Source organism: Neomonachus schauinslandi, chromosome 5 (assembly GCF_002201575.2).
Source record: "Neomonachus schauinslandi chromosome 5, ASM220157v2, whole genome shotgun sequence".
In the NCBI taxonomy this organism is placed as follows: Eukaryota; Metazoa; Chordata; class Mammalia; order Carnivora; family Phocidae; genus Neomonachus; species Neomonachus schauinslandi.
The window spans coordinates 100,570,659-100,595,425 of NC_058407.1; the positions used below are offsets into that span (position 1 = coordinate 100,570,659).

Here is a 24,767-nt window from a genome sequence, read left to right on the forward strand (position 1 = left end):
TTTGTTTTTCGGTTGGGGTCTCTGACTCGGAGGCTTAGTTTGGCGTGAGTACAGAGATTTGGGTTTAGGATGCTGGGATTAGGGAATGGGGCCTTGGGCTAAAAAAACCTGGTGAGGGAGAAGTAAGTGCGGGGACCGGAAGAGGGAAGTTAGAACGTGCAAAGTGAAAGGTTTCGGGGGTGTTGGAGGATTGGGGAGCCATAGCAATGAAGGAGTCGACAACGGGATGAAATGTAAAAAGGAGTATAGAATTTGGAGGTCCTGGAAATGCGTTCCAATATTCCCTCATCCCAAGATAGTCTAAGCCCTAAATTTCCTCATTTGTAGAAGTAAGGAATAATAAAAATACTTGACAGTTATTGTGGGGGTAATCAAAGTAAATGTCAAAATGTTAATCAACATTTAATTGTGGGGCGCCTGGGTGGCTCAGTCGTTAAGCGTCTGCCTTCGGCTTAGGTCATGATCCTGGGGTCCTGGGATTGAGCCCCTCATCGTGCTCCCTGCTCTGCAGGGAGCCTGCTTCTCCCTTTCCCTCTGCCTGCTGCTCCCCCTGCTTGTGCTTGCTCTCTTTCTGTCGAATAAATAAATAAAATATTTTAAAAAAAAAAGATTTAATTGTAAGGAGGGATAAGGCTATATTAAAAAACAACAACAACCCTAAAGGAAGATACCACAGGAGATAGAGGAATAGAAGCTACCTGAAACCCTTAACTTATCTATAAACAAAGACATTGTTCTTTTGGGAGATACAATAATGAGTAAAGCCCATTTTCTTTTCTGCAAGGAACATACCCATCATGAGAGAAGAAACCCGTCATAGCCAATCACAAAAGACCACATACTATATGATCTCATTCATATGGAAGTCCAAAATAGTGAGATCTATAGAAATAGAAAGTAGATTAGTAGTTGCTTAGGGCTTGGGGGGGAGGTGGAGCACAGGGGTGATGGCTAAAGGATATAGGATTTCTTTTTTTTTTTTTTAAGATTTAATTTATTTATTTGAGAGAGAGAGAGCATGAGAGGGGGTAGGGTCAGAGGGAGAAGCAGACTCCCTGCTGAGCGGGGAGCCCGATGCGGGACTTGATCCCGGGATCCCAGGATCATGACCTGAGCCGAAGGCAGTCACTTAACCAACTGAGCCACCCAGGCACCCAAGGATATAGGATTTCTTGAAGTGATAAAAATGTTCTGTAATTGTGAGGGTTGCACATATCTGAATATACTAAAATCATTGAATTGTACACTTTGAGTTGTATGGAATGTGAATTGTATAATTATATCTCAATAAAGCTGTTAAAAATGTCACCCATAATCCTACCATACCAACCCAGTTACCATTTTTATTTTCTAGGTTGTTTTTTACAAGAGACAAATTCACCCAATTTGAAGAAGTTTTGTGGAAGGAGGTGAGTTTAAAGGAGGAGAGTAGTCATTTTAAAGGAGAGAGTGAGAAAAAGATGCTGTACTCGAAGGGTTGTTTGGCAGAAGAAAGCTAATGGAAGAAAGAAGCAGAAACTGCTTTTCTAGCTATGTCAGATAGTGATAAAGTAAAACAGAGAAGGTGGGTAAGGGAATGCCAGATGATCAGGGAAGACTTCACCAAGAAGGTGACATCAGAACCCTCAAGGAGAGGGAGCAAGCCATATATAGATAAATGGGAAAAGAACATCATAAATGAAGTAGAAGTTTGAAGTCTGAAGTAAAAGTTTGTCTGGCATGTTTGAAGAATAGCAGAGACCAATGTTGGTGCAGTGAGCAGGGGGAGAGTTGTAGGGGTCACAGAAGTCCTGGGGTAGGCGGATCATGTAGGACCTTGGAAGCCATTTTATTTATTTATTTTTTTTATTTTTATTTTTTTAAGATTTTATTTATTTATTTGAGATAGAGAGAGAGAGAGAGCACATGAGAGGGGAGAGGGTCAGAGGGAGAAGCAGACTCCCTGCTGAGCAGGGAGCCCGATGTGGGACTCGATCCCGGGACTCCAGGATCATGACCTGAGCTGAAGGCAGTCGCTCAACCAACTGAGCCACCCAGGCGCCCTTGGAAGCCATTTTAAAGACCTTGGCTCTCTGACTAAAACTAAGTCTTAGGAGGCTTTTGAGCAGAGGAGTTTTGTGTTTTGACTTACATTTTATTTTTTTTTTAATTAACCATCACAATAGGTGTAACATTTTACACTTGCACTAGTAGTGTGTGTTCTAGTTGCTCTACATCCTTGTCGGCACTTGATATTATCTCTCTTTTTATTTCTTTTTAATATTAGTTACACTAGAGAGAGTGTATACTGGTATCTCATGGTGGTTTGTTTTTTTTTTTAAGATTTTATTTATTTATTTGTCAGAGAGAGAGCACAAGCAGGGAGCAGCAGACAGAGGGAGAAGGAGAAGCAGGCTCCCCGACGAGCAGGGAGCCCAGTGCGGGACTCGATCCCAGGATCCTGGGATCATGACCTGAGCCAAAGGCAGATGCTTGACGACTGAGCCACCCAGGCATCCCTTGACTTACATTTTAAATAATCACTCTAACTACTGTGTTGAGAATAGACTGCAGGGGCTGGATTTGAGAGTGGAAGCAAGGAGACCAGTTAAAGAGGCTCTTGTAGTCATCCTAGCAAGAGACTAGTGGGTTGGACCAGGGAAGTATTGGCATGACCAATTGTCAGATTCTTGATATTTTGATGGTAGAGCCAATAGGATTTGCTCATGGATTGAGTATAGCATGTAAGACAAGAGGAGTAAAATTGCTCCAACCAAGGTTTTTGGTCATAAGCAACTGGCAAGATTGAGGTAGTAATTACTAGAATGTAGAATTTTTTTTTTTTCTGAAGATTTTATTTATTTATTTGACAGAGAGATAGAGAGAGAGAACAGGTAGGCAGAGGGGCAGGCAGAGGCAGAGGGAAAGGGAGAAGCAGGCTCCCTGCTGAGCAGGGAGCCCGATGCGGGGCTCTATCCCAGGACCCTGTGATCGTGACCTGAGCCGAAGGCAGCCGCTTAACCAACTGAGCCACCCACGCACCCCTGGAATGTAGAATTCTGAGAGAAGAGCAGGTTTTAGTGGTAGGTGTTTATCAGGAACTTGGTTTTGGACTTGTGAAGCTTGAGAGACCTGTAAGACATCCAAGCGGAGATAGGGAATAGGGCAGTGAGATAGGATGAGTGGAGTGGAGGGCAGAGTCAGCACTGGAGGTAGGAATTTGAAAACTATTAGTGTGTACGTAGTATTTAAGAATGACACTTTTTTTTTTTTTTTTTAACATTTTTTAGTTATTCATTTGAGAGAGAGTGCCCGAGTTCAGGGCGTGGTGACAGGGCAGAGGGAGAGTGAGAAGCAGGCTCCCGCTGAGCAGGGAACCTGATGTGGGGCTCGATCCCAGGACCCTGGGATCATGACCTGAGCCGAAGGCAGCTGCTTAACTGGCTGAGCCACCCAGTCGCCCCTAAAACTGACACTTCATGCAGTCATTGAGGCAATAAATATAGATAAAGAGGAAGAAGAACTAGCAGTGACTGAAAATTAATGACCAGTGAGGAAGAAAGAAAACCAGGAACCTCTGGTGTCCTAGAAGTCAAATGAAGAAAGGTTTCAGGGAGGAGGAGCAGGGGAGTTCTGGGGTTCCAAGCAGGAAAATGGTATATAGAATTAACAAGAGTGATTATCTCTTTTCACTCTTGTTCACAAAATTCTTCTCCAAAGGACTGAAGATTATGACCAGATACATACCAATTAAAAGAGTACAAGAACAGAATATTACATCATTGTGCTCAAAATCAGAATGGGTTGACAAAGCATGCTTGATAAGCCAGCTTTCCCTAAGCTAATAAAATAAACTCTGCCCTTCCCTCCTTCTCCGCTCCTCCCTCTTCTCCCTTTCTTCTCCTCTTCTCTCCCCCTTCTTCCCTTCTCTCCTGTTTCCTCCCTGCTTGTGAGGTTATCTTCATAAAAATTTCTGTGATAAGATTATTCAAATATGGAACCCAAGCTCCATGTTAGCAATTGGAATGGAGATTGTAAATGGATCTTATAAAGCTTGTAATTTTTTCTTTCTCTGAGATGAAACAATAGGTAAAGCTCACCAGATGTCAGTGGCTTTGTATTTATTTTAAATTTAGTGTAATTGGCCCTCTACCTTAATTTCCATTTACCGTCCCTTACTTGTTAGAAACTTTTCTGCATCTCCCTCCTATTTCAGCAAAAGGATTGTAAATTCGTTTTGCATTGTTGTTAAGGAGGCTTTTCTTTTGTGTGTGCTTATCCACCCAAACATTAGATGCCATTCTGATTTTATTTAAAAATAGTAATGACGAATGCCTTATGAAAATTCAAAAGTCATAGATTTTCAGGATTTGGAACTACTATAAAGAATCCTACATTTTAGAGCATCACATTCTCGCCAGCAGGTACATCTGGTGATGGTGGAAAGGGAACATGTCTGTGTATCCTGTACTGTTTTTTTTTTTTTTGGTCTGTTCCTGACCCTTCATTCTGAATTTTCATGTATTTTACAGGTGTGAAAAGGACAACATGAACTTTACCCCAGTGCATACCCCCATCGGCAGAAAGTAAGACATTTGCTTATTTTCAAGTTGTTAAAGAATCAAGCCTTCTGTAGCCGTAAGTGCAAGTTAGCTTAGGAACTAGAAAGGTTTTAGAAGTGTTTCCAAACTCTGGATTTGAACTATATTAGGCCTTATTTCTCTATTCTTATTATGTGCAATTCGGATTTAAAACTAGGACATATTAAGTGTTAATACCCGAATCCAGGCAGTTTGAATGGGCCTGGTATAGTGCCCGTGGATCCTGGATTACAGAGGAAACAACCAACCAGCATGCAAACAGGGGACTTTTAATTCTGGTTATGCCATCAACTTCCCGCATGACAGACATCCTCATCCTCATTGCCACAACTCTCAACTGCAAAATCTCAGCAGTACCTCTTAGTTCATCTACTGATCTATTTCCCAGAGTAGTTATAATGCAACTCCCTTTGAAGACATGAAACATTAAGTAAAAGAACATTTCTGTCACGAGCTTTTAGTGATTGAGAAAATGCTAGGGGTTTTTCCTTCATGCTAGCTGAAAGTAAATTTTAATATCTCTTCTATACATGCCTACTTATTAAAGGTGCTGACCATCTCCTTTGTTAACTACAGTTCTGGGCATCCAGTATAAAGTTTCTCCACACTGTCTATTTTGTTATGTTGTAAATTGCAGGGAGTAAGCCAAAGTGGATTAATTTTCACAGGGTTTCTCCACTTCCACACCGTTTGTTTTCTGACTTGCATTGTTTTAGACGAACGCTCTTGTTTGCTAAAAGCAAAGAGAACTTCTTGCCCAGCCTTTCATTAACCTTTGATCTTGTCTAGTCTTGGTCTGTGTAATTCAAATGTCTCTGATGCTGATGTGATTATGTGGTTACTAACTAAGGCTATGTTTTCTAATCCTGAATCTTATATTTATCATTCCCTTTCTTAATAATTTTGCCACTTATATGTACCTGTTCCTAAAAACAGTTTCATTTGGCAAGTTCCATTCTTAGATAAATGGTAATATCTTCTACATATGCATCTATGCACATTTCCCCATTTAATGTTGCTTGGAGGATTCATTCATATTTGGATATCTCTAATCCATAGTTTCTAATGACTTTGAGTAATGTTCCATTTATATAAATATACCACAATTTACCCATTACCCTACTGAGTGAATGTCTGGAAGGTTTACCATTTTTGTTATTACAATAATGTTACTATGAACATTTTCATATGTATCACCTTGTACACATATGCATGAATTTCTCTAGGACAAGAGGAATAGCAGTTTTACTAGATTCTGCCAAATACTCTCTGTAGTGTCAAGTGAGACTCCACCAGCAGTGTATAGTGTTCTTTTGCTATGTATCTTAATAGTATTAAATTTTCTGTTATTACCTGGTCTTACTTGGGTAATATTTCATTTTTTTAATGATCTTTTTACTTTTTTTAACATATATTTTGAATCTAGCTTTAAGTCTTTAATACTTGGAAACCAGTTCATAAAATTAGTCACTAACCCGGAACATCAAACTTTGAAGGTTTATGAGTACCTTAATTATAGCACTTCAAGAACATAAACTCCTTTTTTATTTAAGAAATTATGATGTCTCGGGTGCCTGGGTGGCTCAGATGGTTAAGCGTCTGCCTTCGGCTCAGGTCATGATCCCAGGGTCCTGGGATCGAGTCCCACATCGGGCTCTCTGCTCCTTGGGAGCCTGCTTCTCCCTCTGCCTCTCTCTCTCTGTCTCTCATGAATAAATAAATAAAATCTTAAAAAAAAAAAAAAAGAAATTATGATGTCTCGGGGCGCCTGGGTGGTTCAGTCATTAAGCATCTACCTTCGGCTCAGGTCATGATCCCAGGGTCCTGGGATCGAGCCCTGCATCGGGCTCCCTGCTCAGGGGGCAGCCTGCTTCTCCCTCTCCCACTCCCCCTGCTTGTGTTCCCTCTCTCGCTGTGTCTCTCTCTGTCAAATAAATAAAATCTTTAAAAAAAAAAAAAGAAATTATAATGTCTCGTTAAGTGTTCAAATAGTTTAATGAATATGTCCTTTCTGATTTCTCACAGGCCAACAACTATCTCCAAACATGATGTTCCCTGTGACTTCAGTGGTCCCACCAAGTGGAAGGGAATGTCTTTCTTGGATTCGATGGAGTCAACTCCCTTGCCTTCCACGGAAGATCGTCTGGCTGTCCTCTGCCCTTCTCAGGAGCTTCTGGAATATTACCAAAAGAAGATGGCTGAGTGTGAGGAAGAAAATGAAGACCTGTTGAAGAAACTGGAACTCTACAAAGCAGCTTGTGATGCACAGGTGAAAGGGATGATGCGTTATACACTTTTAGGACTCCGGTTGAGTCTATTCATTCCTGAGAGAAGTGCCAGCTCATATTATAAGCAGATATTTTCTTTTAAAAATTCTTTTTTTATTCCTTTCTACCGCAGCCTAGCTACCTATCCACCCTTTGGGTCCCTCACTAGATTATAATCTCTGCCAACTGCTAGACCTCTAAAACCTTAGAGGTCTCTTTTATACTTCTAGTTCTTTCACCCCCTTACACCTGACTTCATTTAACTTCATTGTTAGCTCTGTAACTCCTTGATAGTTCAATTTTCTCAGTGTTGCCTGCCAGCTTCTGACCTCACATCCTTCCTTCCTAACCCAAACTCCACTGTGCTTCACTTCAGTAACTGTACTGCCTGCATGGGACCCCATGCTTATTCTTCTGGCCCTGCTTGCATAGCACAAACGCTAGCTATAATTTCATCCAGTTCTCCACCACCTCTTCTCTTGGAGCAGAATTTCTCAACCTTAGCATTATTGACATTTGGGGCTTGGTACTTGTTTGTCGTGAAGACTGTTGTGTGCATTGCAGGATGTTTAGTACCATCCTTGGCCTCCACTCACTAGATATCAGTAGCACACCTCTTACCCCATCCCTCCGACCTCCAGTCATGACCATCAAAAATGCCTGTGGACGTTGCCCAATTCCTCCTGGGGGCATAGGCAAAAATCGCCCCCAGTTGAGAACCATTGTCCTAGAACGGTTACATATCATTACAGAATAAATTCATGGTAAACTTGTCCATCTGTATCCTTAGTCACTATACAGCAGTTTTTTTGCCTGTGCATATCTGTGCCATACCTTCACCCTCCACCAGCCTGCAACCCCTTCTTAGCCCTCTTCTCTTAGGCCATCTTGTTTCCTAGTTCACGTAGGAGACACCGGCTATCACACATGCGCTCTCTTCCTGCCCATCCACACAGGTCATCTACGTCTATATCCATCTCTCTTCTTTTTACTGCTTCAGGGACAAGCTATCTCTGCCTGTTCAAGCTGCACTGATCCAACAGTCCCCCTAGCCCCCATTCCTTTCTCCTCCTCAGAAACCCTGCTTCATCATCTCTCTTTTCTGTGTGTTCTATTTTTAACTTCTTGCCTGACGTTGGCTTTTTGTCCTCAGTATATAAACCTATTCAAGTCTTTCTTCTGTACTTGTGCTTCCCTCTAACTACTCTCATATGTAGATGGCTCTTTTCTCAACCACACCTGTAGAATAGTTTGAGTTTGTCACCTACTCAGTGACCTCTTGACTGCAGTTTGGTCTCTGTCCCCATTGCTCCACTAAAAGTGCACCTCCTATGGTCTCTGGAACCTGCTAGTCAAAATGATCTCTTCGTGGCCTTTGCAGTATTTGTCACTATTGATCTCTCCTTTCTGCAGACTTGTCCTTTCTTGATTTCCGTGTCATTTTCCTTTCCCAGTTTCTGTCTTACCTCTCTGACCAGTTCTTCTCAGTCTCCATCAACAGCCCCCCTTCCTTAGTCTTAAATATCAAAGTTCTAGATTCCACCATATATGGTCTTGTCATATTCATGTCTTCTACTACTATATATGAGATGATGACACCAAATAACTAACGCACTTTTCTCCTGAGTTCCACATTAACCTGTCCATGTCTGAACTACTCTCCTCTTTCCTACCTACCCACACATAATCTGTACCACGAACATTTCCCCTCCCTCCATTCCTTCTCTCTTCACTTTTTCTTAATTCCATGTCCAGTAAATGGTATCGTTGCCTGCAGTTCTCCCCAGCCCCTACTTTCGTCACTTGGTAAGTCCTCCTCATTCTGCTTCCTAAATATCACTTCACCCATTCCAACAACTTAGTCACTGTTTCCTCAACACTAGTTCCAACTTTCATTATGTCTCCCCCAAACTATTACAGTGTCCTCCTTACCAGTATCCAGCCTGTGGCCTCATACTTTCCCACTCTGCCTCTGACTGTCCGCTCCAGCAGCACTGAAATACTTGGGGTTGCCCAGACACGTAAGGCTCTGATGGTTCTTTCTCTCTCTTCCCCAAGAGTACCTGCCCTCTGCTCATCTCTAGCAGTTTTCATCTTTCAAGTTCCAACTTTGGTTGTGTTCTCTGACTTCCCAATACCTGCAGAGGTTTTATTCCATTTTACTATGCACACTCTTTCATGAAATAACTATTTCATTTTAATGTTTACACATTAAACATCTCTCCCCCCCACAAAATTCTTCCAACTCTGTAGGCAAGAATCATACCTTTTTATCTTTGTTTTTCCAAAATTATATAATTCTTATTACATAGAAAGCATTAAAAAAAAAGTGTGACTAGAACAGGTAAATCATACGGCATTATAGGGTTCTGTAATCTGTAAAAGAAAGATAGGAGAGCTTTGATGTTACAGGCAAACATCACACTCACCCTGTAGCTTTTTTTTTTTTTACCCTTCAGCTTTTAAACTCAAGTCTGTACACAACCTGTTGTTGTCATTTGAATTCCGTGTTGGTGAAACCATTCACTTTGTAATATTTCTGCATGAACTGATCCACCATATCCAATCAGAGATACTCCTGTGAAGTGCAATATCTTTTCAACTACCTTTTTTTCCTCCCCCCCAGCATAAACTAGAAGGGGATTTGCAGCAGAGGGAGGAAGAGATTGCTGAATTGCAGAAAGCTCTAAGTGATATACAGGTCTGCCTCTTCCAGGAACGGGAGCATGTTTTACGCCTCTACTCAGAAAATGACCGACTGAGAATCAGGTACCAAGTGGGAGAAGGGAAATATTGGGGTTCTATTTCTAAATTACACTAGACGAGGGGCATCTGGGTGGCTCAGTCATTAAGCATCTGCCTTCGGCTCAGGTCATGATCCCAGGGTCCTGGGATCGAGTCCCATTGGAAGCCTGCTTCTCCCTCTCCCACTCCCCCTGCTTGTGCTCCCTCTCTCACTGTGTCTCTCTCTGTCAAATAAATAAATAAAATCTTAAAAAAATAAAAAATAAATTACACTAAACAAGATACATTTCTCTATGGTCCTCTTAGGTTGTGTTCCCCAGGAAGCAGATTCTGAGAGGGATGTGAGGATGGTTAGTAGGGGGACTCTGAGGAATAACATCTATGAGCAGATTTGGGCAGAGGGAGAATTTGAACTGTGATTCCGTGGTAGCAGAGGCTTCAGCCAACTGCACGGGGAGCTCTGAGGCCAGGACAGCCATTCAGAGGCAAACGAGTTGACCTTTTATACTCATTGGATGTCGGCTGTCACCAGGGAGGGGATGTAAACCTGAGAGAGGCAGCCTCCTTCAGCCTAGGGCAGTTCCTGGAGAAGGACTCAGCTCTTGTGTGATGGGTGTCTTGGTCCTGAAGGTGGCATCTGAGCAGTGTTCCACAGCATCCACTACTAAATTTTTTTTAATTGTGATAAAATATACTTAACATAAAATTTACCATTTTAGTCATTTTCAAGTGTATGGTGCAGTGGCATTAAGTATATTTATGTTATCATGCAGCCATACCACTATCCAGCTCTAGAACTTTTCCACTGTCCCTTATAGAAACTCTGTACCCATTAAACAATAACTCATTACCCCCCCCCCCCCAGCCCTTAGTAACCACTGTTCTACTTTCCATATATGTATTTGACCTCACAGAAGTAGAATCATACAGTATTTGTCCCTTTGTGTCTGGCTTATTTCACTTAGCATAATGTTTTCAAGGTTCATCCATGTTGTAGCATGTATCAAAATTTCATTCCTTTTTAAGGCCAAATAATATCCCACTGTATGTGCTTACCACATTTTGTTTATCCATTCATCCACTGATGGACATTTGAATTGTTTCCACCTTCTAGCTATTGTGAATAATACTGCTATGAACATTGGTGTACAAATACCTATTCAAGTCCCTGCTTTCAGTTCTTTTGTGTATATACCCAGAAGTGGAATGCTGAATCAAATGCTAATTCTATATTTTTGAGGAACTACCATGCTGGTTTTGATAGTGACTGCACCATTTTACATTCCCATCAGAAGTACACAAGAGTTTCAGTTTCTTATTCATACCAACATTTGTTTTCTGTTTTTTTTAATAATAGCTATCCTAATGGGTGTAAAAATAGTATCTCATTGTTTTGATTTGCACTGCCCTAATGATGAGTGATATTGAGCCTTTTCTCACATGCTTTTTGGCCAGTTTGTGTCTTCTCTAGAGAAACGTCTGTTCAAGCCCTTTGCCCATTTTTGAATTGGGTTCTTTGATTTTTACTGTTGTTTAGTTTTTAAGAGTTCTTTATATATTCTGGATTTAATCCACTTTAATCCAATAGATAAGTGATTTGTAAATATTTTCTCCCGTTCTGAGTGTTGCCATTTTACTCTGTTGATAATCCTTTTGATGCAAAAAAACTTTTTATTTTCGTAAGGTCCAATTGGTATAGTTTTCCCTTTGTTGCATCTGCTTTTGGTGTCGTATTCAAAAAATCATTGCCAAATCCAATATCACTATAGTTTTTTTTGTTTGTTTTTAAGAGAGAGCGCTCATGAGTGGGCGTGGGGAAGGGGCAGAGGGAGAGGGAGAGAGAATCTTAAGCAGGCTCCACACCCAGTGCAGAGCCCAACACAGGGCTCCATCTCACAACCCTGAGATCATGACCTGAGCCAAAATCAGGGGTTGGACGCTCAACCGACTGAGCCACCCAGGCACCCCCACTGTGTTTTATAGTTTTAGCTCTTACAGGTAGGTTTTTGAATAACCACCTATGAAGGAATAAGGAAAGTCTGATTGGGCAGCAGTTGAACTATTTAATTAATTTCAAAAGACCTCAGCCAATGCCACAGGGTGCACTGAAGCTGGGATGGCCCTTCAGAGATATCCTGAATTAAGGCAAGGGGATTGGACTTTTCTGCCCTCTCATTAGCCAGGCACTGGGTGCAGTCTGTCCATTGGATATACAGTTGGTTAAGGCAGTCCCTCTTAACTGAGACAATTCTAGAGAGAGATTCACCCGTGAGCCACAGTTTGCAACATTGCTGGCAGTTGGAGGAATGAACCCATCAGTGCTAAAGAGGAGAATCTGAGCAGTGTACCCCAGCATCCGCTATAATTCTCTTCTAGAACCAACTAAGAAATTATTTTCTGGTCCCTTCTCTCTGAATTCCTGAATATAAATATCTGATGTTTTAAAAATTAGAGCTAAGGTCTCAATAAATCTTATTCAATTTTAATTTGATGTTGCCATTGTCTTAAAAATAAATCAGAAAGGAGATCCTTTAAATAGAAAATTTTACTTCCTCTGAACACAATGTGTGCTTACTCTCTATGAGAATTGCAGGGAGCTAGAAGACAAGAAAAAGATTCAGAATCTCTTGGCTCTTGTGGGCACAGACACTGGAGAAGTGACCTATTTTTATAAGGAGCCTCCAAACAAAGTAAGTAATATTTGGTATGGCATGGTAAGCATGATTTTTTATAAAATGCAGGCTGGGGTCCAAAATAAGAGCAATTTTGGTACTTGCTAAAGAAGATAGAAGAGAATTAGCTGTCATAGACTCTAAGTCTTCAAAGCATTTTCTGTAATTACAAAGAGCTTTGTGCTTTTACTTACTCTTTTTTTCCAAAAAAAAACCATCATTTACCCCGTTTCACTGTTTGGAAACCTTAAAGCACAGAAGAGTGGATGTTTTGGGTGAGATTAGAGAGGAAAGCAAGAGCTGACTTAGTATGGGAGCAAGTTTGCAATACTCAGGTTTCTTTTTTAATCTTAGTTTATGCTGATGACAAAAGTAATGATGGTCTTTATTAAAAACAGACAGATTTCAGAAATCTGTCATATAAAAGTGGCAGTCTCTTTTATCCCAGAGATAAAGCTCTTTTTCCATTCATATAGAAATATTTATGTGTATATATAGTTTTTCCATTTTTACTCTTCTATAAAGTGCCTCAGTGAGCATCTTCACTTGATCTTAGCCAAAAGGCCGAGAAGTGATCAGTGAGCATCTTTATGCGTATCTACATATGCATGCTTTTGTGTTCCCATTATTTTCCTAAAGGCCCTTGCCAAAGATCCCCTGCCCCTTTCTTTTAGCAGATATTATGAAATAACTCTGAAATTTAATTTTTTAGTTTATATCACTAGCATTGAGTTTTATCCACTTCGTTACTTTGTCCACTTTGGTGTCTCCCATGCATGACATCCTTATATGATTATGGCAGTTTTGACCAATTGGATTTATGAATAGTGTTTTGATCTACAGAAGTAAAGCTAAAAAGTGAAATATGACATTTATAGGAAAGCTAATTCTGTACTTTTTGGTTTTTTTGCTTCTTCAGGTCAGCATTCACTCAAAGACTATCCAGGCTGTAGGTATATGTGAACAGAATGAATCTTCCTCAGCTTTCAGAGCAGGTACCAGCCATATTATAAATTCTCGATGCAGAATTCAAAAACGTGGTGCAAATAATTAGATTTCGTTTCCACTATGTAATAATAATAAATGTTCATAATGATGTCTCTGCTGGTTTAAGATCTCACTGAGCTTTTGTTCCTTTAACCTTCCCATGATGTTTTAATAAAGGAGAATAAAAAACACATAATAAACATGCTTACAGATGATAAAACAGATTTGGATAACTTCTGGGATCACAGAGTGTTAATTAGCTTTTAAGCCTCAGTCTCCTCTCTCTCTTTTTTAAATGGAAATCCCAATTTTATTTCTTTGCCTTTTTTTAGAAAATTGAGATACAATTGACATATAACATTACATTTAAGTATACAATGTAAGGATTCAATAATTGTATATATTATGAAATGATCATCACAATAAATCTAGATAACATTCATCACCACACATGGTTACAGATTTGTTTTTCTTATGATGAGAACTTTTAAGATCTATTCTCTTAGCATAAGCCTCTTGAATCATCCTAGGAATTTTGTTCAGTATAATTTTAGCGTTGCTTATTTTTAAAATATTGTCTTTTGAAAATTGGGTGATCCATCATAACCGAATGTTTAGACTTACTTTTCCTTATTCCTTACCTTTTCTGATTAAATAAGATTTTATGAAGAAAATAGATACAACTCCAAAGGAAAATTCTTTAGAAAGATGAATATTATTATCCAGGAGACCTCCTCGCAGAGTTCCTTTAGAGAGATTCCCATTTGAAAAAGTATTACTATAGTCATTGTATGCTTTCCTTTTTTTTCCTTTCCTTCTCTTCTAGGTAAATGAAACCTCCTCTGCAGAGGTCTGCTGATGCTCAAATAGCCAAAAGAAAAACTAAATAAAGGTCTTGATTAATTTTTGTTTTCTATTTTAGATTCTAAAGTAAACAAAAGAAAACCAGCAAAGAGAGAGAAGGAAGAAACTTCTGAGCAATACCAAAGAGACATACAAACACTTACCCTACAGGTAAAGCAGACCAGGACAGTTTCTGTCCACAAGTTTAGCTTTGTGTAACATATCTTTGTTATCATAGAAGTATCTCCTTGCACACATATTTTTTTCTTTCTTTTTTTTTTTTTTTTGTGTGTGTGTGTGTGTGGACATATGTTTTCATTTCTTTTTTTTTATTAACATATAATATATTATTTGTTTCAGGAGTACAGGTCTGTGATTCATCAGTCTTATATAATACCCAGTGCTCATTACAACACACACCCTCCCCAATGTCCATCACGCAGTTACCCCATCCCCACCCCCCTCCCCTCCAGCAACCCTCAGTTTGTTTCCTAAGATTAAGAGTCTCTTATTTTGTCTCCCTCTCTGATTTCATCTTGTTTCATTTTTTCCTCTCTTCCCCTATGATCCTCTGCCTTGTTTCTTAAATTCCACATGTCAGTGAGATCATATGATAATTGTCTTTCTCTGATTGACTTATTTTGCTTAGCATAATATCCTCTAGTTCCATCCACATCATTGCAAATGGCAAGATTTCATTTTTTTTGATGGCCTTGCACACATATTATATCTAGGCATCAAGTGATTAAGAAAATTTAGGTTGTTTCTAATTTCTAAGACTTTATGTTTTAAAACCATTATTCTCTGTTCAGCCATTCTAGAAGTGCTATTCTGAACCTTCTGTTCGTTCAGCTTATATGCTTAGCCCTACCCAACAAAACTGTCATACAGGGCGCCTGGGTGGCTCAGTTGGTTAAGCGACTGCCTTCGGCTCAGGTCATGATCCTGGAGTCCCGGGATCGAGTCCCGCATCGGGCTCCCTGCTCGGCAGGGAGTCTGCTTCTCCCTCTGACCCTCCTCCCTCTCATGCTCTCTGTCTCTCATTCTCTCTGTCTCAAATAAATAAATAAAATCTTTAAAAAAAAAAAAAACTGTCATACAGTAAGAATTCCCTTTGTGGTTGGCCTTAGGGGAGACATGCAGAGTTAAAATTGTCTCTGCTGATAGATTAACCTGTAGGGGTATATCCGTTTATTTAGTGCATGTGTTCCAAAGTCCTCAATCATCCTTTTACCACCTGGTAATTGTGTATTTTTTGCAACCATGATTTTTTTTCTAGGTGCACTCAAGTTCCTGTCCTTACAGGGGTGCAAGAGGAGTCTGTTGCTTTAAATGATAGTTTCTACCTGTGGCCAGTATCTCCGCTTGGAGTGACAGCCAGAACCAGAGAAGGAAATTACATGATACTGATTTTGCTCTACTTTTTAAATTAAAAAATGAAGAAAAGAGTCATTCTATTTCTATGCAACCAGGGAGTCTTAGAAGGGAGATAGTCCTAAGAATCCCAAAGGGGAGATAGTGAAAAGCTGAGACTGTTAGGGTGTAGAGGAAACTGGATTTTCTAGCTTTTTGTGTGTGATGCAGATGCTTTGTTTAGTGTGGACAGAGCTTGCTCTTGTGTAGCCTAACCCCATTTATAAGACATTACATAAAAAGGAGTACACTTAAGATTTTTCTTCTATTTGTTTTGTTGCTGTGCTTTTGTTTGTGGATTTTTTGTTTTGTTTTTTAAAGTTTTCTGGAGAAAGACTCGCTTTTCGAGGTAAGAAATAAGTGGAAGCAAGACAGGAGTGGATACCTCACCCCTTTTGGCCTGTCTAGGTGGAATCACTGCAGGCTCAGCTGGAAGAGCAGACCAAGCTTTCTAGAGAGCAAGTTGAAGGGCTCATGGAGGATAGACGGATTCGCATTGAGGAAATACAAGTTCATCACCAGAGAAATCAGGACAAAATCAAAGAGCTTACCAAAAAGTGAGTGTTCAAGAAAGCTGTACCTGACAGATTTGTAAACTTTTCTGAGTGGTGTAAAAGTAAACAGTCCTGTCCTTTAGCAGCATAGGACTGTGGAACTGAAAGAGACCTTGAAAAATCTGTCTTTGTTAGACACCCCTGCCTCTCTGTAGGTGGGTGTCCAGGCTTCTCTAGGAGTGCTGTTGATTCTTTTCTTGAAGCATTGGCAAGTATCCCACATGCTCCATTTAACCCACTTTAGAGTTTTAGCTTGATCTTAGTGGTTAAGAAATGTTCTCTTATCCATTGACAGGTTATCCGACTCAGCCCAGTATGGTAGGGACCTTTTCTTTTGTTTAGTCTTTCACGAATGTGGGAAAAATGACTACGTACCTGTGCAAAAACCACAAACTCTCTGTCTTCACTGCTTTTATTTCCTCACCTGCCTGCCTTTCCTCACCTTTCTGCAGTCTGGTTTCATCTGCACCGTTTTACTAAGCATGTCCTTTCTAAGGTCATCACTGACTTCTTAATTCCCATGGCCAGTTATCTCTTTCCAGTCCTCATTGTAGCTAGTATCGTTCTGCATATTTGGTACCTCTAACCACCCTTTCTTTGAAATTAGTTCCCTTTGATTTCCGCAACACCTGTCTTGATTCTTCTACCTGTCTGACCCTCCTCGGCTTTTTGTCTGGTTCCAGTGGCTAGACTGTGCTGTACAGATCTCTTCAGTTGAATATGTTCGAACACCTCCAACTTACTGTGACTGAAACAGACTGTTTTTCTTTCCCAAGAAACACCCTCTTGTCCCATCTCAAACCTACTACTTCATTCTTTTTCCCATTTAGTTTAATGGTATCCATCCCGTTTCCTAGGCTTCCCAGCCTTAGAGTTATCTTCAACTCCGCACTCTCTTATTCCTGAATCTGAAGCCCTATTGAGTATGAGCCTGGGAAGGCTCTCCAGTCCGTTCTCTCCCTCTCATTCTTCTCACATTGGTTCAAGCTATTTTTTTATTATTATTATTATTAAGATTTATATTTTTCTGAGTTATCTCTACCCCCAACATGGGGCTCGAATTCGCGACCCTGAGATCACAGAGTCGTGTGCTCCCCCTCCTGAGCCAGTCAGGTGTCCCCCAGCTCTGTTCTTGTTTACATTGCTGCAGTAATCTAACTGTTCCTCCTCTCACTGATCCTACTGCCTTCTACAGTCTTCCTCACTGTTATGAGTTAGCGCCTCCATTAGGAGTTACCAACAGCTCAAAAACATGCGATAGCTCCCCATTTACTTATGATAAAGTCCTGCTACCTCAGCATGAATTACTAGAATCGTCATCTCGCACCAAATTAACCTTTTCAGTCTCAGCTCTTCCTCTACTGCTGTGTTTTATCCCGTCCTTCAGTCTGACTACTAATGTCTGTTGCTTGTGGGATCCTTGCTGTGTGGCAGGCACTTTGCTGTGCATGTTCACCTCTTCTCTGAACACTTCCCCAGGCAGAATTCAGTTTTTCCTCCTCCACATTCTATGATGACTCGCCTGCCCCCAGTGGCACTTAGAGCCACCTATTAGAGTCACATCTGTTCCCCAGGGGCTTGCTGTGGCCTCTGCCCTGCCCTGTATGCATAACAGGCACACAATAAACATTTGTCCAACACTTGGTGATCCTTATCAAGCTCCATCTTACTTCTTTTTGCATTAAACATTCTATGTTTAAAATTTTTTTTCATGTTGCATTTTTAACGTCCAACGTCCTTTTATCTTCTTTTACTGTCGTCTTAAACTTCTCTAGTGCCTCTTCCTCCACTTAGCGGTACGGTGATTGGAACACCTGGGTTGGCTCAGTCAGTTAAGCATCCGACTCTTGATCTCAGCTCAGGTCTTGATCTCAAGGTCATGAGTTCAAGCCCCATGTTGGGCTTCAGGCCCAGCGTGGAGTCTACTTAAAAAAAAAAAAAAAAAGTGTGATGATTAAAATTGGATGTGATTCTTAAATTAAGATCTCTGACCAATACAGGATAGAAAATGCCTTCTGGCTCTTGCAGGCTCTGTTTCTTTTAACACAGTGTAATATGTTTGCATGTGGCCAGCACATCTCCATCTTTATTTTTATTTTTGGTATTCTGTGCTTACACATAGCATGTTCACTTTTCACTGGATTTTAATTGTTTTTAAGGAAACAGTGTTTTTAAATTGTCAGAGTAATTTGTAATTTTGTATGTGTCTTCTAGAATATTAATAGCCATCCTGGTGTGGTATTATCTGTACATCTGAGCATATAATCAGTCCCTTACATTAGATAGATCATCCTAAGGATATTGAATGGCATGAAATCCAAGGCCTTTAATGACTGTCCTTTGGGTCTCACTTTCAAACCATTTATACATTAACAAGACTATTACTTGCCCAGTTTGTAATTGAGAACATAATGTAAAATAGAATAAAATAACTCATTGAAAGCAAGAGAGATCTTGTGGTAACTGAATCAATCTCTCTTTATACACATACATGTATACCTGAGTGTATATACATTCGTTCAGTGACAGTTACCCTGCTTTGTGCCTGCATTATGCTATCATGTTTCCCTTATCTATGTATCCTGTTACTCATGGAAAGAACTGAGTTTTTCTGACATTATTTAGTCAGTGGAAAATTACAGTGATTGCCTCATGGTATTTAATATTCCTTGCAAGCAGTTTGATCCTTTGATACAGTATTTTTCTAGAAAGTGTTGATGTTAAACTGATGAGTTGCTAACTTCTAGGGATATCCTTTTTTGAAGATAGAAACATCATTTGCCTATTCCTAAATCTCAGTAGTCAGCAGGAATCTGTTTAGTACTCTGTGTGTTTAGTAGTTGGTACTGTTCTTGACAATCTGGTGGTAGCAGGGCAAAAGTAAACGATAAATAAGGGATATGCTTTCACTCAGGTTAAAAAATATGCATGTTGGGGTGCCTGGTTGGCTCAATCAGTAGGGCATGTGACTCTTGATCTTGGGGTTGTAAGTTTGAGCCCCACGTAGGGTGTAGAGATTACTTAAAAATAAAATCTTAAAAAAAAAAAAAAGGAAACTATGCCCTTGACAGTTAAAACATGACAGGGGCGCCTGGGTGGCTCAGTTGGTTAGGCATCTGCCTTCGGCTTGGGTTGTGGTCCTGGGGTCCTAGGATCGGGCCTGGAGTCAGGCTTCCTGCTCAGTCGGGGGTCTGCTTCTCCTTCTCCCTCTCCCTGCCCCGGCTTGTGCTTTCTCTCTCTCTCGCTCACTCTCTCAAATAAAATCTTAAAAATAAATAAATAAAACATGACACAGTGTATGAGCAAGTGTCAAATTATAACACAGGGGTAGAGATTTAAACTGATAAAGAATTTCAGAAAATGGAGAAACGAAATGGGCTAAGGTTGTCACGATCTCTCCATGGAGGAAACTGATCTTGAGAAAAGGACAAGATTTGATATCAGGCAGTTTACATGTGGAGCACAGCATAAAGAAAATCAAAACCATTTTTGACATTTTAGAACTTGTGTTCACCCTCAGTCAGGGAATAGTCCATACTTATGCAGGCTATGTCTTTTCATTATATAACCTGGAATTAGCATTGGGAAAATATCTATAAAGACCAGTCTATTTGGGCACCTGGGTGGCACCGTCAGTTAAGCAAGTTAACTTGATTTCAGCTCAGGTCATGATCTCAGGGTCGTGAGATGAAGCCCTGCATTGTTCTCCACACTCAGTGAAGGGTCTGCTGGAGATTCTTTCTCTCCCTCTGCCCCTCCTCATGCTCAGTTGCATGCGTGCATGTTCTCTCTCTCTCTCTTTTTTTTTTAAGATTTTTATTTATTTATTTGTCACAGAGGGAGAGAGAGAGCACAAGCAGGGGAAGCAGCAGGCAGAGGGAGAGCCCTGCTGAGCAAGGAGCCAGATGTGGGACTCAGTCCTAGGACCCTGGGATCATGACCCGAGCCGAAGGCAGATGTTTAACCAACTGAGCCACCCAGGCGTCCCATGTTCTCTCTCTTTTTAAAAAATATTTAATTTTTTTATTTGAGAGAGAGAGATCATGAGTTAGGGGGTAGCAGTAGAGGGAGAAGCAGACTCTCCGCCGACAAGGGAGCCCGATGCAGGACTTGATCCCAGGACCCTGGGATCATAACCTGAGCTGAAGGCAGAGGCTAACCAACTGAGCCCCCCAGGTGCCCAATAAATAAATCTTTAAAAAAAAAAAAAAAAGACCAGTCTGTGAACTAGTGCACATGGGTAGGTATATTACACTTTGTCCAGTAAAACATGTTAGTTTGCCAGTGATCAGATTGTGTTTTAAATACTGCTAATGATATTTTATAGAATTTATATATTGCACCATTTTTAAAGAACCTGTATCTTCCCTTTGTTTGAGTAACTATGCATCATATGTACCAGTAAGCATCTTGGTGTCCACATTTGTACTTTCTTTCATAGTCTCCATCATACCCAAGAACTTCTCTATGAGAGCACGAAAGACTTTTTGCAACTCAGATTTGAAAACCAAAATAAAGAGAAGTCATGGATGCTTGAAAAGGATCATTTGATGTCAAAGATTAAGCAATACAGCATGCAGTGTAAGAAGAAAGAAGATAAAATTGGAAAAGTTTGGCCAGTCATTCATGAGACTCATCATAACCAAAATCAATATATTAAGGTAGTTTTCTTATGTCTTACAGAAATTGTTAATTTCTCTAGAAAAGTTGAAAGAACTCAGAGAATTCCAAAGAACCTAAGAATTGTCATACAAGATCCATTCAGTCCAGGAAGCTGTTGTAGCAGCACCCTCAAGAGATAAGTTTCAAAGAGTAGCTTACCATTATAGTGTTTGGGGATTTAGAAAAGTAAACTATTGATTGATTCATTTATTCTTTCAGCAAATACTTATTGCACTCCTACTATGGGCTAGGCTCCGGGGCTATAGCAGTAGATAAATTAGACCAGGTCTGCCTTCATGGCATTTACATTTTAATGGGTGAAAATGGCGGGGGGCACACCTCGCTGGCTCAGTGGCGAGAGCATGCGCCTCTTGGTCTCAGCATCATGAGTTCAAGCCCCACATGGGGTGTAGAGATTATTTAAATAAATAAATAAATAAATAAATAAAAACTTTAATGGGTGAGAAGGTACAGAAACAAAACAGAAAATGATAGCTTATTAAAAAGTGGTATTAAGGAATTAAAAAGATAACATGAAGATTATATATAGTTGCTGAAAGTCTGCTTTTGTAGGGAAGCACAGGGACCCTCTGTAAAGTCTAATATTGTTGCTGAGACCTATAAAATGGTACTGAGCTTGCCATAAAGACCTAGGGGAAGAGCATTCCAGGCAGAGGGAAAAGCAAGTCTAAAATATGTTCAGGGAAGAGGGCGCCTGGGTGGCCCAGTTGGTTAAGCGACTGCCTTCGGCTCAGGTCATGATCCTGGAGTCCCAGGATCGAGTCCCACATCGGGCTCCCTGCTCGGCGGGGAGTCTGCTTCTCCCTCTGACCCTCCCCCCCCCTCATGCTCTCTCTCTCTCATTCTCTCTTTCTCAAATAAATAAATAAAATCTTTAAAAAAAAAAATGTTCAGGGAAGAGAGGGAATATCAGTGTGGTCATAGAGGAATAAGCAAGAAGGAAGTGGTAAGCAAAGAGGTTGGAGGGTGGGCAGCAGCCAGTCATGGAGGGCCTTACAGGGCCTTTACTTTCCTGGTAAGAATATTTAGCTCTAAACATTGTATGTCTTTGAAGGATTGTGTGTAAGGAAGAAACGTGATCTGATTAAGGTTTTTACCGATCATTCCCGCTGCTCAATGGAACATGTGTATTATATGTTCTTGTTTCTATTTAAAGAAGAGCTTCAGAAATGTGTCCCAAAACATATATTGTCATGTCCTATTTGGTACAGTTCTGAGCTCCATTATCTGACCCTTCTCAGAGCCAAAAGTATTTGTTTTATTTTAAAGAATTTCTAATATGGACACTTTAGAAAAAGGTTAAGAGAATCATCTAGAAATAGGAGGCTTTCAAATGTTCTCCAAAGTTCCTTGCCATCTTGTTCCTTAACTCGTTTTAGACTTAATGGAAATCATTTATTTCCTTTCTTTCGTTGCCTAAGTGCTACTTGAATTACCAAAATTGTAATTTTATTTTCCTTCTGACCTGCAGTCCCTAAAGGATAAGTTAATACAAGAGAAAAAATTATCCAACATGTATCAAGAGCAGTGCATTTCCCTAGAAGAGGAACTTGCCCGAATTCGTGAGGAAGAGGGAGTGAGGAGAGAGATCTTCAAGGTACAAAATTCTCTTCCACTTCTGACTGAGTGGGAAGCGCAGATGCTCCGGGAGTGCTTCCCTCATCTTCACAAATGCCTTGCCATGTCCCTATATTTAGGATCGTACTAACAAGATGGGGAAGCGTTTACAGGTGATGACAAGACGCTATGAAGCCTTGGAGAATCGGCGTATCTTGGAAGTAGAAGGCTTTAAGACGGATATTAAGATTCTCCGGCAGAAGCTGAAAGACTTGGAGCAAATCCTCTATAAGGTAATTGCTGACTCTGAATTACCGAGGGGGGAAAAGGGGTGCAGGTAAGGAAACATGTTCGTGAGGGCTCCTCAGAAGAAAGATGGGCTGTTTCCCTGATGGTAGACCCTAGCGGATCACCATCCTTTAAGTCTCATTAAAATTAGCTTAAGTACACACCAGAGGGAGGACACAGTAGACTGAAATCATTGCTAGCCTGCACCATCGTACTTTGATCTGAGTTAAACTTATCAGAAAGCTTCATCCTTCCCAGATCAAGAAGTAGATGAAAAGAACTGTGTCTGTTTTACCAATGGGGAGAGTGAGTGAGTAAGTAATGAAGTAATTTCTCCCTGTCAAACACAGCTTTATTTAGAATTCAGGTTGCCTCAGAATCCTTCTTAAAGAGATTTAACCAGTCATCCACATATCCTAAATGATTGCTATGTGCCAAACAAGGTTAGTTATAGAAGAGAAGCTTTTTTTTCATTCTTTGGCAAATCTACCAGTAATGTTTATATTGATCTCTTTTTTTTACTCATTGTTGTCTATTGATTTCTATCCTATGGCTTCTTTACTATCGTATAGGAAAGCAGAGTCCCATGCCTTTTCTGCTTTAATTCTACTCTACATTTTCTTTCTTTTAGTCAGTCATTAAGCAAGCTAAGGATTGAATTTATCTTATGTGCTAAAAGTCTCCCCAAAAGGAGCCAGCATAGCCTAGTCTTTATGATTTCTTTTCCCTGGCATGTGCCATAATCATTTCTTCTTCTTCTTTTTTTTTTTTTTCCCAAATCTCTAGGCAACACTTAATGCCCGGGCAAACCAGGATCTTGCCATTCTGTGTGAGGTGCGTGACAGCAATAGACGGGCACATAAGCTACAAGGAGAACTAAAGAACCTTAAGTCCAAAGTCTTTGGTCTGGAGAATGAACTTAGACTCTGTTGATGTTTACGTTTAGACATGGCCCTCATCTGGAATAGGTCTGCTTCCTGAAATCTGAGGAAAAGGTCCTCTTCTCCCAGAAACTACGCACAGAGTTGGCTAGAATCATGATATCTGTTATTAAGAAGACAGGGCTAAGAATTAGGGACCACTAAAAGAGCCCTTCTAAGAGCCCATGCTAAGCTTTAGCTATCATTTTTGCTGTCCTGTTAACCTTTTTTGTGTTTTTGGTCTGGATTATAGCCTGAATTACTTAGAGACTTTCCCACATTATTTCTCCCATTTATAATATAATGACAGTTTTTGTTTTTTTAAGAAGGCAGTGATGATGAAAATTCCGGAAGAAAATATTGACTGAGTGTCAGTAGTTGAACTCTGCCTGAGATCAGGACATCCTCTGAGGTTGCCCAAGGCAGCAAATCACAATTTGTCACATGTAAACAGGTAGTAATTCTGTTATTTAACTTTCTTCCGTCATGAGCTGAATTACTTTTTTGGATACCCAGTCTCAGGAAGCTTCACCAGAGGGCACTAGAGACCCTAGTCTTTTCTTTTTCTTTCTTTTTTCATTTCTTTTTTTTAAGAGACCCTATTTTTAAGCAAAATGTTCATCTAGGAAAATAAAGGTGCCACTTTGGTAAGAGTGAGTGAAACTTCAGTGATCCTCATATGAAAGATCATTATTTTACCAATAACATGCTTTTAAAAAAACAATGTATATATTTTAAATCAACTATTTTTCAATAAAAATGTAATTGGGAAAAGATTCTAGTTTCCTGTAATTTCTTGTTAAAAACCACATTTATAACTTTGTTAATGACTTGGTTTACTTACTTGTTCCATGGTCTGTGCAGTTTTGTACAAGTATTAAAGTTTTACTCTGAAATTTTATGATTTAATAACCTTTTTGTTTGATGCCTAGCATCAAAACAGCCACTGTAATAAAACGTCAATTCCTTAAGTGTTGGAACAAAAGGAAGAACCATCCATTTTATTTGTCCCTCTGAAGCCCAAGACTGATACCTCTGGGAATTTTTGGTTGGATTTATTAGTGAAAAAAAAAACGTGATCTGTTATCATAGGCTTAAAAAAAAAAAAGCATCTCCTACTGGCAGTTCAATCACCATTTTCCTTTAACACAAATGTGAAAACCTGAGTTCTTTCTTTTGTCCTGGGTGAATCAGAATGATGCTATATACTAAGCTAAGATCCCCTGACTTTCCAGAGGCTGTCCAGGGACATATGCAA

General features: G+C 40.0%; 1 protein-coding gene across 1 annotated transcript; it reads left to right on the plus strand.

Annotated features, from left to right (window-relative positions):
- CCDC77 (coiled-coil domain containing 77) lies at window positions 1-24,178 on the plus strand. Its single transcript, XM_021690612.1, has 13 exons — window positions 1-44; window positions 1,355-1,409; window positions 4,512-4,565; window positions 6,606-6,849; window positions 9,474-9,616; window positions 12,186-12,282; window positions 13,184-13,259; window positions 14,174-14,265; window positions 15,916-16,064; window positions 20,503-20,722; window positions 22,216-22,341; window positions 22,442-22,594; window positions 23,376-24,178. Exons 3-13 carry the CDS (start codon window positions 4,528-4,530, stop codon window positions 23,520-23,522), a joined length of 1,485 nt encoding a protein of 494 aa, XP_021546287.1. The 5' UTR covers window positions 1-44; window positions 1,355-1,409; window positions 4,512-4,527; the 3' UTR covers window positions 23,523-24,178.
- The last annotated feature ends 589 nt before the right edge of the window (window positions 24,179-24,767 follow it).

Bases quoted from the DNA above. Each gene is read 5' to 3' on its own strand.
- CCDC77 (XM_021690612.1), top strand. From the start codon at position 4,528: ATGAACTTTACCCCAGTGCATACCCCCATCGGCAGAAA. The intron at 16,065-20,502 runs GTGAGTGTTCAA...TTTCTTTCATAG, and splicing joins ATCAAAGAGCTTACCAAAAA to TCTCCATCATACCCAAGAAC. The intron at 22,342-22,441 runs GTACAAAATTCT...CCCTATATTTAG, and splicing joins TGAGGAGAGAGATCTTCAAG to GATCGTACTAACAAGATGGG.